General features: G+C 64.5%; 4 protein-coding genes across 4 annotated transcripts in view; 2 read left to right on the forward strand and 2 right to left on the reverse strand.

Moving 5' to 3' along the window:
* Positions 1-23: 23 nt before the first annotated feature.
* On the forward strand, positions 24-4,585 carry CHLRE_16g689700v5 (uncharacterized protein). The gene is made up of 10 exons (XM_043071659.1): positions 24-124; positions 286-571; positions 826-939; positions 1,297-1,383; positions 1,740-1,804; positions 2,035-2,149; positions 2,562-2,657; positions 2,907-3,000; positions 3,301-3,437; positions 3,708-4,585. The coding sequence occupies exons 1-10, from the start codon at positions 54-56 to the stop codon at positions 3,798-3,800; spliced, it is 1,158 nt and encodes a 385-aa protein (XP_042915779.1). The 5' UTR covers positions 24-53; the 3' UTR covers positions 3,801-4,585.
* A 1,142-nt stretch (positions 4,586-5,727) lies between these two features.
* On the reverse strand, positions 5,728-7,173 carry CHLRE_16g689733v5 (uncharacterized protein). Its single transcript, XM_043071660.1, has 2 exons — positions 6,718-7,173; positions 5,728-6,614 (listed from the first exon to the last, which is right to left on the reverse strand). The coding sequence occupies exons 1-2, from the start codon at positions 7,111-7,113 to the stop codon at positions 5,760-5,762; spliced, it is 1,251 nt and encodes a 416-aa protein (XP_042915780.1). The 5' UTR covers positions 7,114-7,173; the 3' UTR covers positions 5,728-5,759.
* A 2,044-nt stretch (positions 7,174-9,217) lies between these two features.
* Positions 9,218-10,753, reverse strand: CHLRE_16g689766v5 (uncharacterized protein). The gene is made up of 3 exons (XM_043071662.1): positions 10,507-10,753; positions 10,096-10,166; positions 9,218-9,862 (listed from the first exon to the last, which is right to left on the reverse strand). The coding sequence occupies exons 2-3, from the start codon at positions 10,102-10,104 to the stop codon at positions 9,578-9,580; spliced, it is 294 nt and encodes a 97-aa protein (XP_042915781.1). The 5' UTR covers positions 10,105-10,166; positions 10,507-10,753; the 3' UTR covers positions 9,218-9,577.
* Positions 10,754-12,513: 1,760 nt separating this feature from the next.
* Positions 12,514-12,530, forward strand: part of CHLRE_16g689800v5 (uncharacterized protein) — a 1,882-nt gene continuing 1,865 nt past the window's right edge. The window contains exon 1 of the mRNA XM_043071663.1: positions 12,514-12,530. This exon is cut by the window's right edge and continues 1,129 nt beyond it. The gene's annotated coding sequence lies outside the window, so the exon portion shown is untranslated.

Below are 12,530 nucleotides of genomic sequence, written 5' to 3' on the forward strand. Positions count from 1 at the left end.
TTCAGGCTGCCCTGTGGGCAGATTCAATCATCAAGGGCAATCTTCAACTGTCAATGCTGCTCCAGGGCAAAACGCACTACTCACGGGCAACTGCTTGCTCGGAGATTCCAAGCTCCCGAGCCAGGTTGGCCCGTGCTCGGTGTGGCAACGGATACACGACATAGCTGGACTCATCTAACAGAGATTCACCTGTCCTCGGCGACCCAAATACCCGCTGACCACGTACCGCTGACCAAGTGCCTCGCCATGCACCCCCCGCCCCTCGTGCTGGTGTCATCCCCGCAGCCCCGTAGCCAGGCGCGGCCCCTGCTCAACATCGCGCGCCACCGTAACTATGGCTTCCGCTACCGTGGGCGGCGCCCCACGGTCCTCAGTGAACTTGCTGGTTGTGTCGGGGCCCGACTCACCTGAGCTGTCGGTGCTGCAGCGGCTGCCGGCGGGCGTCCAGGTGGTGGCTACCGGCCAGACGCCGGAGGATTTCGCACACCTGAGCGCCGAGCAGTGCGCGAGCGTGGACGTGCTGCTCAATTGCGGAGTGGGCAAGAACGCGGGCAAGCGCGACGACATCCGGGTGCGTGTGCTGTCGCGGCGTGCCAGCCAGGGGAGGGGGAGAGGCGTGTGCGCGCGCGCAGGCGTGCGTCCGCGGAGACGGGACCAGGTGTGCGGAAGAAGTGGCGTGGGGCAGCTGAAGCAGTTGCAGTGCTGTGTGCGTGGCTATGCGGTGTCTGCAATCGGCAACTCCCAATCGCTTGCGGTGCGCCACAACTCGCGCCACACCCCCACCCCGCCCCATCACACCGCCCCGCTCGTCCATCGACCCTGCAGGCTCTGTGGCCGCGGCTCACCAACCTAAACTGGATGCACAGTGCATCTGCGGGGTTGGAACATCTGCTGTTTCCGGAGCTGGTGGAGGGGCCCGTCACGCTGACCAACGCCAAGGCACGTGCGCGTGCGCAGAGGTTGGCACTTGGCAGGCAGGGCGGGCACATCCGGCGCCGTCGGCGTGCGGCTGCTGTTACCGCCGAGCGTGGTGACGGGTGACGGAGTTTGCATGGTTGTTTTGGGAGAAGCTTGATGAACTTATCAGGGTGATGCGTTGAAGAAGCGGAGACAGGAAACGGATCCGGTGTTGTGCGCGCTTGAGCGGGCTATCGTCACGCACGGGGCTGCTTTATGGGACCTTTGCGTTCCCAGTTGCCCGCGCCCACACGTCGTGACCTTATTCCCCATCCCACTCACACGGACCTCCCTTCCACTCGAACTCCCACAACCGCCCTGCCGCCCTCACACCTGCAGGGCGTGTACAGTCACAGCCTGGCCGAGTACTGCCTCACCGCCTGCAACTGGTTCGCGAAGGACCTGCCGCGACTTCGCCGGCAGCAGGTGGGGACCGGCAGCTGGCTGGGTGGGGGGCGGGGCACGATGGATGGGCGGGCGGGTGGGAGGTGGTTGTTTGGTGATTGAAAGGGCACGGACACATCAAGGCAAGATGGCTGCGGCGGTAGGGCACGGGGTGACGGCGCGGCTGGGGTGAGTCCTGGAACTTCCTGATTGCTGCATCAGTCAAAATACTGTGCAGCCTTCGAGGGAAACTGCTATGGGATTTATATAGGCACCAGTTAACAATTGAAGAACCCTTCGGGACAAAGAGGACCAGGCGCGAAAAGCCGGGAACCAAGCGCCCGCTGTACATTCCATGTTTCATGCAAACCTTCATGCATGGCCGTGGCTCCGCACAGGCGGCGGGCAAGTGGGAGCCGTACGATGTGGAGGAGCTGCGCGGGAAGACGCTTGGGGTGATCGGGTGAGAGAGGACACGGGCAGAAGCCTAGGGCTGCAATCGCAAGCACTGTACGTTGGTGCAGCGCTTAGGCGGAGTGCGGCCCACAGCGCCCACACACCCTGAGCGCAGCGCCTGAAGTTGCTCCTGCGCGCATGCGCACACGCACACGCACCTGTACCCGTGCCCATTCAGACATCTGTATACCACGGCTCCACACGTGCACACACCCGCGCTCTCCGGCACCCTGGCAGGTACGGCGACATCGGGCAGGCGTGTGCGCGCCTGGCCAAGGCGTTCCGCATGCGGGTGGTGGCGCTGCGGCGGCGTACGGAGCTGTCCGCGGAGGAACAGGCGGCGGGCATTGTGGTGAGTGCTGGCGTCTGCTTTGAGGATAGGGTGTTCGGGCAGTGGGTGGCGTGGTCCGCCGTGACCAAGGCCGAGGTCTCGCCCACCAAGAAGCGCCGCGTGTGAGGGGGCTTCCTAATCGGCAAGAGGGTGCGCCTGGGCACGCCATGCTGCAGGTGACTGGCGAAGCACTTGGGGTCGCAATGGGTTGGTGGATCTCGGCGGTCTCGGCGGTCTCGGCTTGCTGCGTTGGGTCTAAGTTGCTTCCGTGCTTGTGCCAGCCGGCTGCGCAACCTTTTGCCTAACGACGCCCGCCGAAGAGCCCATCGAAGAGCTTTGTTGCCATGCCTGTTCTCTTACCACCTGCACGCCTGCCTGCTCCAATCCCGGCCCCAAATCCCGGCCCCGCTGCCTCGCTGACGCGCTGCTGCAGGAGAGGATGTACTCGCCGGACCAGCTGCAGGAGCTCATGGCCGCGTCCGACTATGTGGTGATGGCCACGCCACACACACCCGCCACTGACAAAATGGTGCGTGGCGGGGCGGGGCGGGCGCAGCTCTTGCTTCCTCTTGTCCCCCAAGCACGATGCCCGAGCACCCAGTGTGGCTGGCAGAGGCTGCATTTGCATCTTACCTGTTGTGCCGCGTCTTACGAGCGCCGTCTAGGGCCCACCGCACTGCAGACGTGTACTTTGGGTTTTCTGCGTCCTGTCGCCTCCGGCCTGCCATGCCCTGAGCTGACACACGGTGTGCCAAACCACGGTGCCGTGCACTTGCAGGTGGGCGCTGCTGCCATCGCGGCCATGCGGCCACACAGTGTCTTTATCAACCTGGGCCGCGGCAAGTGCGTTGACGAGAAGGCGCTCATAGCGGGTACGTGTGCGGCGGGAGCGGCCGTGTATGTCAGGACCTGTCGTTTGCGGCGAGGGCGGCCGTGTGCGGCGGAAGCGGCTGTGTGTTGGGGCGTAGTAGCGGCGGCAAGTAAGCAGTGTGCTGGAGCCAGTGGGAGGACTGGGGGCGGGGTCGGGCTGGGTGCTTGTGCCATGTATAGGCGACAAAATGTGGCATATGCGCTAGCGGGCACTTGCAAGCCCCTCCGCCACTCCCCTCTCCACCACTCTTTGACTCCCCTCTCCACCACCCTCCTTCCCCGCAATCGCGCATCCACAACAGCCCTTCAGGAGGGCCGCATCCGCGGCGCGGCGCTGGACGTGTTTGAGACGGAGCCTCTGCCGGCCGACTCGCCGCTGTGGGGGCTGGACAACGTCCTGATGTCGCCACACTGCGCGGACCGGACCAAGGAGTTCCAGGTGGGGGCTGCTTCCGCGGCGGCGGGTGTAGCTGGCAATGGGTGTCGGGGCAGCTGTGTCTTGAACGGGATTGAGTGACCTTACGTTTGGGCAGGGCCCCGCACGCGACCCTTCTGTACTGGTGGTGTGCACACCACTGCGGCTTATCCCAACCGTAGCTTTGCTGCTGGCCATTGCCGTGTTCCCGTATGTGTGCTTAGCCGCCGGTTCGTCTTCGCCATGATGTACTCCGCGCTACTGCGCTGCCCCGGTTTCACTTCCCATGCGCAGTTTGAGAGCCTGGACTTCTTCATCGAGAACATGGGCCGCTTCCTGGCGGGGCAGCCGCTGGCCAACGTGTGCGACAAGCGGAACGGCTACTGAACGGCTGCTGAACGCGCCAAACACGGCAAACTGCCTCCTAGCTACTCAGTAGGAGGCTGTTCAGCAAAAGGGTTAAGCAACCTGTGAGCGGGCCGCTAGCTTGAGGCCTCAGGCACCAAGGGGCTCCTGGGGATTGGCGAGGTGGCGGTGCCGGTACTGCAGACGGTGTGGTGGTGCTGGCGGCTGTGCAACGCATGGTTGTCCGAGTTACGAGTTCGTAGGGTGAGGATGTGCAGGCGTCACGCTTGTGCGGTGTGCAAGAAGGGGATTGCTGGAATCATGCATGGACGCGGCCATGGTGAAATGCGCGTTACGGCTTGGTTACCAAGCCAGCGCACTGTGTCTATGGTACTGTTCCGACTCGGGGCACCCGGGCGAGGTGCTGCTGCCAACGACAACGCGTTCCCACATGAGCAACATGATGTGTTTGGTTCACGCCATGTATAGGCGATAACCGGAACTTTGTAAGCAAGAGGGCTAACGCAGTAGCGCTTGACCAAACCCAAAGCAAGTAAGTCTATTGAGGAGTGTTGCGGAACTAATGCTCACGACCAGAGCGGAAGGCGGAGTGGGCTTGCAGGCGGCACGAGAGTAGGCAGTCAGTAGCGCAAGTTGCGAATTCACATGTTACCTCGTAACCGACGGTAAACGCTGTGGACGGTCGCGCCCATGGCTGGCTGACGGAAGGCGGCTGCTGTATTGGGATGGCTGGGCTGGACGACGGCGGCCGGGCTGGCGTTGCTTGGGACTACCAGAAAGGATGCGCCCGAAACCAACCTGGAGAACACCAGCGCCACCGGTGCCCAGCACGACATACATGTATGAGAGGGAGGGACAGGAGGCGTGATGCACTGCAGCGTAGAAGCTATGGCGCTAGGCGCGAGGCAAGCAACGTCAACCCCCAAGCAACCGCGAGGACATGGTGCGCGAGCCGGGCTGCGGGCTGTGGCTGTGCGCTGCGTGGGGTGGCTAAACGAAGAACACTCAGTACGGAGAAGTGATGGATGCGGTTAAATGAGCAAGGGCGCCGGGCGGCCGAGGAAGTAACGACAGCGCGATCGCTGCATGGCTCATCCCGGTCGCACTGCGGTCGGCATTGGCGCGTGCGGTGCATGCCGTGCGACACCAGGAAGCCACAAGCAGTAAACACAAACGAAACCTCCGAAGGGGCGGCAAGGGACACAAGCAAACGCAGACAATGAGGCAAGGGTGCAAACAGCAGGCAGGTGACGGGTGCGGACCGCATTGCGGTTCCCCACACCCGTCATCATGAAACCGGCAGCCGCACGGGGCGGCGGCTGCCGGCCGGGTGGGGGCAGGTGCGTTAGTGGGGTGTGCATGCGCGGGCTAGGGGCACTGCACGCAAGCAAGGCACACAAAACTCAACACACTGAAGCCCTTGGATCAGCCGGTATCGCTGGTATCGTCATCTCCAGAGGGCTGCGTATGGGTTGGGAGGCCGCCGCCGCGCACGCCCGCAACGAATACTCCTTTTTGGGATGACGCGGCGGCGACATGCCGCCATGGGAGTGGCGGCACGTGACCAAGGCGGCCGCGGGGGCGGCGGCACGTAGCCGACAGGGCTCGTATCTTAATGTCTCCAGACATTAATTGGCCATTTTGGCCGTTTCCTAGACATTCCTTCCGGGGGCTAATGTCTGGGGCGAGACTTTGTTGGCCCGGGTTTGGGACCGGTTTTGTCCGAATTCCTATGGAGAAGCCCCCAAACCGCCATGTGCCCAGACAAAAGACGGCGGCCACCCGGCCGTTTTTGTCTGGAGCTAGAATACCCCGAAAACAAGATACGACCCCTGGTAGCCGAGGCGGCGGCCGCGGCGGGGGCGGCGGCGGCGCGTCGCCAGGGCGGCCGCGGGGGCGGCGGCACGTAGCCAGGGCGGCCGCGGGGGCGGCGGCGCATGAACACAAAACCAATTAGACAGAAAGGAGTAAACGCAATAATCACCAATAATGCGACTGCGTCAATTCCACGGGGCTGGCGGTGCTGTCGAAGCGGAGGCGGCCGGCGAGGTACTGGCGGGTGAGGCCCACTAAGTCGGCGTATTCGGGGCGGTGCCGCTGGAGTCGTTGCACGTAGTAGGCTTCAGGCGTGCGCTGCAGCATGCGCTGAAGATCGCCCAAGAGGCGGGGCCGCCGGTAGCCCATGCGCGCCAGGGCGGTGATGAGATTGGCGGTCTCAAAGGCGAAGTTCTCAACCTCCGTGACGACACGCCGCCGCAGGCGCTGAAACTGGCCCGTGAAGATGTTGCGCGCGCTTGCTGGCTTCATTGACTTTGCTGTCCGTACCAATGAAGCGGGACAGGCGCACACCGTCAAACACCGGCTGCACCCAGCCTTGTCGTACAGGCGTGTGGTGATGCGCGCGTGGCCGGCTGGCGTGGTGCGCAGGATGAGCAAGATGTCCCGGAACGGCATGGCGGCGGTGCCGGCGGCCAGCTGCGCTTGCAGATGGGGGTGCGACTGCGCCTCCACCTGCAGTGAGGCGGGGTACAGCCCGTGTAGCCCGGCGTATCGCTGGTCCACGCTGAGGAGGCGGGTGATGAAGGGGTTGTTGAGGGCCAACAAGTCGTCCAGCAGGTACCGCTTGGTGAGATCGAAGGCGTGCAAGCCACGCTGGCGCTGAGCGGTGGCGGCGGGCTGTGTCAAGAACCAGTACTCAAACCATGCGAGGAAGAGGTTGGCAATGAAGAGGGCAGCGGAGATGCCCATGGGGATGCCGCACGTTTGCCGGACGAGGGCGAACGTGCCGAACCGGATGAACGTGGAGCAGACCTGGCTCCGGAACAGGACCAGGAACTGGTCGCGCGTGAAGGTGTGGACGGCGACGTCGGTCATGGGCGGGGTCGCGCCGCCGGTAGGCAGGCGCATTGTGGGCGGCGTCGGAAGTCAGCAGTGTGGCTTCGTACTTGCGGCGGCCGTCGGGCGTCTTGGGCGGCGTGACGGTCACTGCGATGGCCACGCGCTGGGCATGTGCGAGCGTGGCGGTGATGAGAGACGCCATGGTGTCGGCAAGCTCTGCATGGGGGATGTTGGTGTAGAGCCGAGCAAAGTCGAAAGCCTGGGGCGCGGTGACGCTAGAGCGTGGTAGCTGTTGCACATTAAAGGCGTAGACGGAGTCCATGACCGCGCCAGAGTGGAGGCAGAAGCAGGGATCCGTGCCGATGCGGTCACGCCACATGTTGCGGAAGGCGTCGGCGAGCGTGCGAAGGCTGGCGGTGACGACGTCGCTGATGGCGGTGACTGGGCAGGCGTGGGAGCACGCCAAGAAGCGCAGACCGGGCGGCGTCTTGTGCATTTTCATGGTGATTCATACTGCAGCTGGGAGATGCCTGCTTGGGCCAGGGTCGCGTTTTGCTGTGTGAGGGCGGCGTGCATCTGGTCGACGGTTGCGGTGGCGTAGTACTGGTGCTGGGCGGGGGCTGGGGGCGGCCCGGGGCCAGCAGCGGGCGCGACGGGGGCGGCGGAGGCGGCGGCGGGGATGGGGGCGGCGGCGGGGGCGGCGGCGGCGGCGGCGGCGGGGATGGGGCGGGGCGGCGGCGAGGGCGGCGGCGGGGATGGGGGCGGGTAGGATGGGGGCTGCGGGGCCGTGGGCGTGGGCGGGGTGGGGCCGGGGGCTGGGTGGGGTGGCGGCGCGACTGGGCCGGCGGCGGCTGTGTCGGGGTGGGCGGCGGCGGCTGGGCGGGCTGTGGTGGGGTGCGCCATTCGTCGCGGGTCCCCAGGGTCGACGCCGCAGTTGGCGGCCGGGGCGCGGCGTCGGCCGCTGAGGGCGGCGAGACACGCTAGCGGACGGGCAAGGCGGGTGTGGGTGGCTGCACAGACGGCGGCGGCGTCGGTGGGGGTGGCGGGGGCCCTGCGGCATGCCGCGCCAGCCGTCGAGGGCCCAGTGGCAGTGGTGGGGCCGTCGGTGGCGGCAGAGGGCGGGATGGGGCGGGTGGCGTTCGCAAGGGTGGCTGGGGCGGCCGCGGCGGGAGTGGCTTTGGCGCCGAAGGGGGGCCCGGTGGCGCTGACGTGTACGGCGGGGTCGGGCGGCAGCGCATGGGCGGCGGGGGCGGGCGCGTCGTTAGGTGCGGCGGCGGCGCTCGTCGGCGACGGTGTGGCCGCAGTGTCGGCGGCGGCGCCCCGGGCGGTTGTGTGCGCGCGGGCTGCACGGGCTGGCGGGGGCGACGGGGCTGCGAAGGCGGTGCGGGATGGGGCGAGGGAGGCGGCGGCGGCGGCTGGGGCTGGCGCGGCGGTTGGGGCGACGGCGGCGCGAGACGGAGGCGTGGAGGTGACGTGGGCGGCGGCGCGCGCCCTGGGCGGGTGCGTGCGCGTGGGGTGCACGGGCGGCAGGCCGCGACGCGGCTGCGGCGGTGAAGCGGGGTGGGGTGGAGGGGGTGGCGGTGGCGGGGCCTGGCGCAGCTGCACGGGCGGCGGGGGCTGGCGCGGCTGTGAGGGCGGCGGCGGCGGGCGCGGCTGTAGGGGCGTCGGCGGCGGCGCGGGTGGACGGGGGCGTGGGGGCCGGCTCGACGGCGACATCAACGGTGGCCACGGCGACGACGGGGTTGGGGTGCAGCAGGGCGAGCGCGGCGTACGGAGGGCGCAGGTGTGGTGGAAGGGCGAGCGAGGAGATATTGGGCTGAGCCAGTTCCTGACAAGCGCCGGAACAGTGCCCGGAAACACGCGTGACCCTGCTGCCATAACAAAACTTTACTGTGGGAATGCGACTAAACTTTAGCAGTCACATCAAGTTCCCCTCCCTCCCTGCTTCATTCGCTCGCTCGCTGATCGGGACCATGCGTGCTCATGCCCTCCGTAATACCTGCCCTGATATGATGGAGACTGCCTTGTGTCTGTAGGTGATGGGGAAGGTGGTAGGACTAGGGGTGTAGGCCTAGGGGAAGGGGTGATGGGGCGGGTGACGGCGCCTGAGATGCTCCTGGGCCCGGGTGGAGCATACAGCGTGCGTGGACAGGCAAAGCAATAGGGCCCCGCCAAGTAGGGCAGCTGGCTCGGGCAGGTGCGGATCTGGCTGCGCTAGATGGGGGATTTGGCTGGGGCAGCTGGGGATTTCGCGGGGGGAGGTAGGGATTGGCCGGGCCAGGTAGGGGATTCGGCCGGGGCATGTCGGGATTCGGCCGGGCCAGGTAGGGATGCGGCCGGGCCGGCTGGGAAATAATGTCGCCGGGCCAGGTAAGAATATCTCGCGGCTCAGGATGTGTGCCCGGGGGACACCCCCGGAATTTGGCCGGGCGAGCGGTACTGCATCCCTCCGCTGGGGCCTCTTCTGCATTGTGTACGTAGTCCGCGGGGGCGGGGGCGGGGGCGGGGAACACGTGTTGAGCAACTTTCCGTCATCTGCCGCTTTTTGAAACCTTTAGGTGCGCGGCGCCTCCTGCGTGGGCCGGGGCATGCCAACCACCTAAGTGATACCTGTCCTACCTGCTGCCATAACGCCCTCCTGCCTGACCGCAGCATGCTAGCTATAGGCCCAAAATACGGGTTTACTTATAGACAAGTGTTCCCCGGTCACGGGAAAAGGGGCTGAGCCCCTCCACAGTCTGAGGCCAAACAACCTCATCGCCCGGACATAGCCGGGGTCGGTTTCCACAGGCACATAGCCAAACCAGGTGCCTATCTAGCAGTCGCGATGCCATAGCAGAGCCAACTAACCACAGCCAGACGCGGCACACTTGTCAACAGCCGCGCTACTTGTCATGCCGCTACGCAAGCCCTGCCAGCTCCACCGCGGACCGCTACGTACCTAGACACCAGCCGGCTCCTCAGCCTGCGCGCTTGCGCCGCTTCTTGGGCGGCGCTGCGCTCTCCTCCTCCACGTGGCCTTTCCCGCCCCCTTCGCTACCAAGATGTGCGCACGCGCCCCTGCAGCTGCCGCCGCCGCCGCCGCTGCTGCCGCCGCCGCCGCCGCCACCGCTGCCACCGCCGCCGCGCGCCGCCGCCAGTCTGCAGCGATGCAGGTCGCTTGTGCCCCATCGCTGGAACGGTAGGGCCAGCAGCATCGCCACCAGCGCGTGCCGGATGTTGGTTGCGGAGTTGACGTCACGTCCCTGCACCGTCGGGAGGGTAGAGTGAGTGAGTCCCACTGAGCCCACGACTGAGCTAACCCAGCCGTCACGGCACCCAGCCATCACCCACTGAGCCCCACTGAGCTCACGACTGAGCCCCACTGAGTCCCACTGAGCCGTCACCCAGCCAGCCATCACCCACTGAGCCCCACTGAGCCGCCACGCAGCCACCCATCCATCACCCAGCCAGCCGCCCGCCCACAAAGTGGACTCACCCACACCATCCCGCAGTGGTTGCACACTTGGACTTGGTGAGCACGTGAGCCCCCCCCCATGGTACGACCGCCTGCAGCAGGGGTCGTATCTTGTTTTCAGGGCAATGGGTGGCTGCCCCGGGTGGGCTGTAGGAGAAACCCCACAAAAGTGGCTGGGACGAAAGTCCCACACAGGGGTCGTATCTCGTTTTTGGGGTAATGTCTAGCTCCAGACAAAAACGGCCGGGTGGCCGCCGTCTTTTGTCTGGGCACGTGCCGGTTTGGGGGCTTCTCCATAGGAATTCGGACAAAACCCGTCCCAAAACCGGGCGAACAATGTCTTGCCTCAGACATTAGTCCCCGGGAGGAATGTCTAGGAAACGGCCAAAATGGCCAATTAATGTCTGGAGACATTAAGATAGGAGCCCTGGCCTGCAGGCAGCGCTGCCCGTCGCCGAGCAAGCGCCGCCAGTGCTCGTATCTTGTAGATGCCCTCAGGCACCCGGCATCTACACATGCGTAGATGACCCTGACCGCGGCATCTACACTTAAGACCCCAAGCCCCCCAAAACGTCTACGCTTCCCCCATTTTTGCGCCAAAACCGGCCAAAACCGTCTACACCTGCGTAGATGCGCGGCACCCAAACCCAAGAATTTTTCTCCGCCTTCGGCGGATTTCGGGCAGATTTCTACAGTGTAGATGGAAGATACGAGCACTGAGCGCCGCCCGCACTTCGCACACACCTGGGGACGGAGGGGGCAGGAGTACAGTGTGAACCTTGCTGGCTACCCGGCTACCTGTACACGAGCCCCATCCTGGCACTTTTTGTCGACGCAGGCAGGCACGCAGGGCAGGCAGGCAGGCAGGCAGTCACGGACAGGGGCAATCCTGGGGGGCTTCGCCCCCCCCCTGGTTTTGAGAAGCGTGGGGGCGAAGGACAGTCGGGAGGTTGGGGGGGCTCAGCCCAAAAACGCTGCTCAGATCCCTCATATGTGGCCACACCATACCTCCCTACAACCGAATTGTGCCGAGTGAGGGCAACATAGCAGCTAGTCAAGATAGACATTCGCTCGCTCGGATTCGCTCGCACCCATCCCGCGGCCGCCCTATGGCCATCCAGGGCGGGGCCCCATGGGGCCGCCGCGGCGTACTTCATGCCGCCGTTGAAGGAACCTAAATCATTGGTTTGAATAGCTCTTATACAGTTATCATAACCAGGAAGCAAGCAATCAAGGACGGTCCATACATTGGCTGCTGCTGCCGGCGTTTGCTTTCAATACCTTCTGTTGCCGTCTATTGTACTTATGATGACCGCTTGATTTGCATCACTGTTATACTTTACGGGGCCTGCACACGCCTTTCGCCAGCAGCACTACTAATGTGTGCGGCCTCAAACGCGCTCGGCGACCGCCGCCGCGTGACCCCTACTCCTCACACATTGAGGGTGAAGCCAACTGGTGCTTTGAACATGCTGGTGAGCGCTGGCGCAACATGTGTAGTGCGTGGCATTACTGCTGAAGGGCGGGCATTACTGGGCATTACTGGGCGGCATTACTGCTGGGCGGGTTGCTCGCAGTGTGATTTATGTGCTGCTCGATGGGCACATGGCCGTTGGCTCACTGCTATGCTTTCTGCATCCTATAATGCGAGGACCTTGCGTTTTCCGCCGGGTGTGGCTGGGCCGCGCGCGCAGGTCGCGTTCGTGCTCCTGCTGTTGACGACGACGACTCAGCCTGGCGCCGGTTCCACGCTGCAGGGTGAGTGGTTGCTGTAAATGGGATGGTAGATTGGTAGACATTAGTTCTTAACGGAGTTACACATTGCTCAGTTGAAGCTGCATTCCTGAGAGTAATGAGAACCGACTCTCAACCTTCCGCTTCCGGCCGAGGGTAAATTATTAGGGTATCAGTTGTAGTGGCTCTATCTCTAGGTACTAAGGTGCTAGGGAAGTCGGTATTTCACTAGCGAGCGGCGGCTCTAAAACCACTAAGCGCCTATCGCCCGCACACACGCACCCAGACTCGCACCCCGGAGCCTACCGCTGCTGCCTTCTGCCCCAACCGCCCCCTAATAACCTCCAACTCTCGGCCTTATAATGGGTAGCTTACCACACGGGGGCGGCAGCGCCCCGAGGGGTCTAACTATGTTCCACTCACTCATGCGGCACGCTCATGCGGCCGAGTTGACTGCTTGGACATACAAGCCGCACACGCAGCGCTCGTGTCTTACGAAGGCAGGGGCGGCGTCAGTGGCCGATTTCCTTAAAATGGCTTCGTTTGGTTGACGAAACAGGCTGCCACCGCTTCGTTCACCCCCGACCCGCACGGTTCGTGTGCGGCGGTGTCAGCGATCTCTGCGGACGCCAATTGCGCAGGAATATAGCAGCAACCCCAATGCCAGTGCCCAATGCCCCAGACAGAACATTGTCAGATGTCGACACCGACACGACACGCCC

Source organism: Chlamydomonas reinhardtii, chromosome 16 (genome assembly GCF_000002595.2).
Source record: "Chlamydomonas reinhardtii strain CC-503 cw92 mt+ chromosome 16, whole genome shotgun sequence".
Taxonomy (NCBI): Eukaryota; Viridiplantae; Chlorophyta; class Chlorophyceae; order Chlamydomonadales; family Chlamydomonadaceae; genus Chlamydomonas; species Chlamydomonas reinhardtii.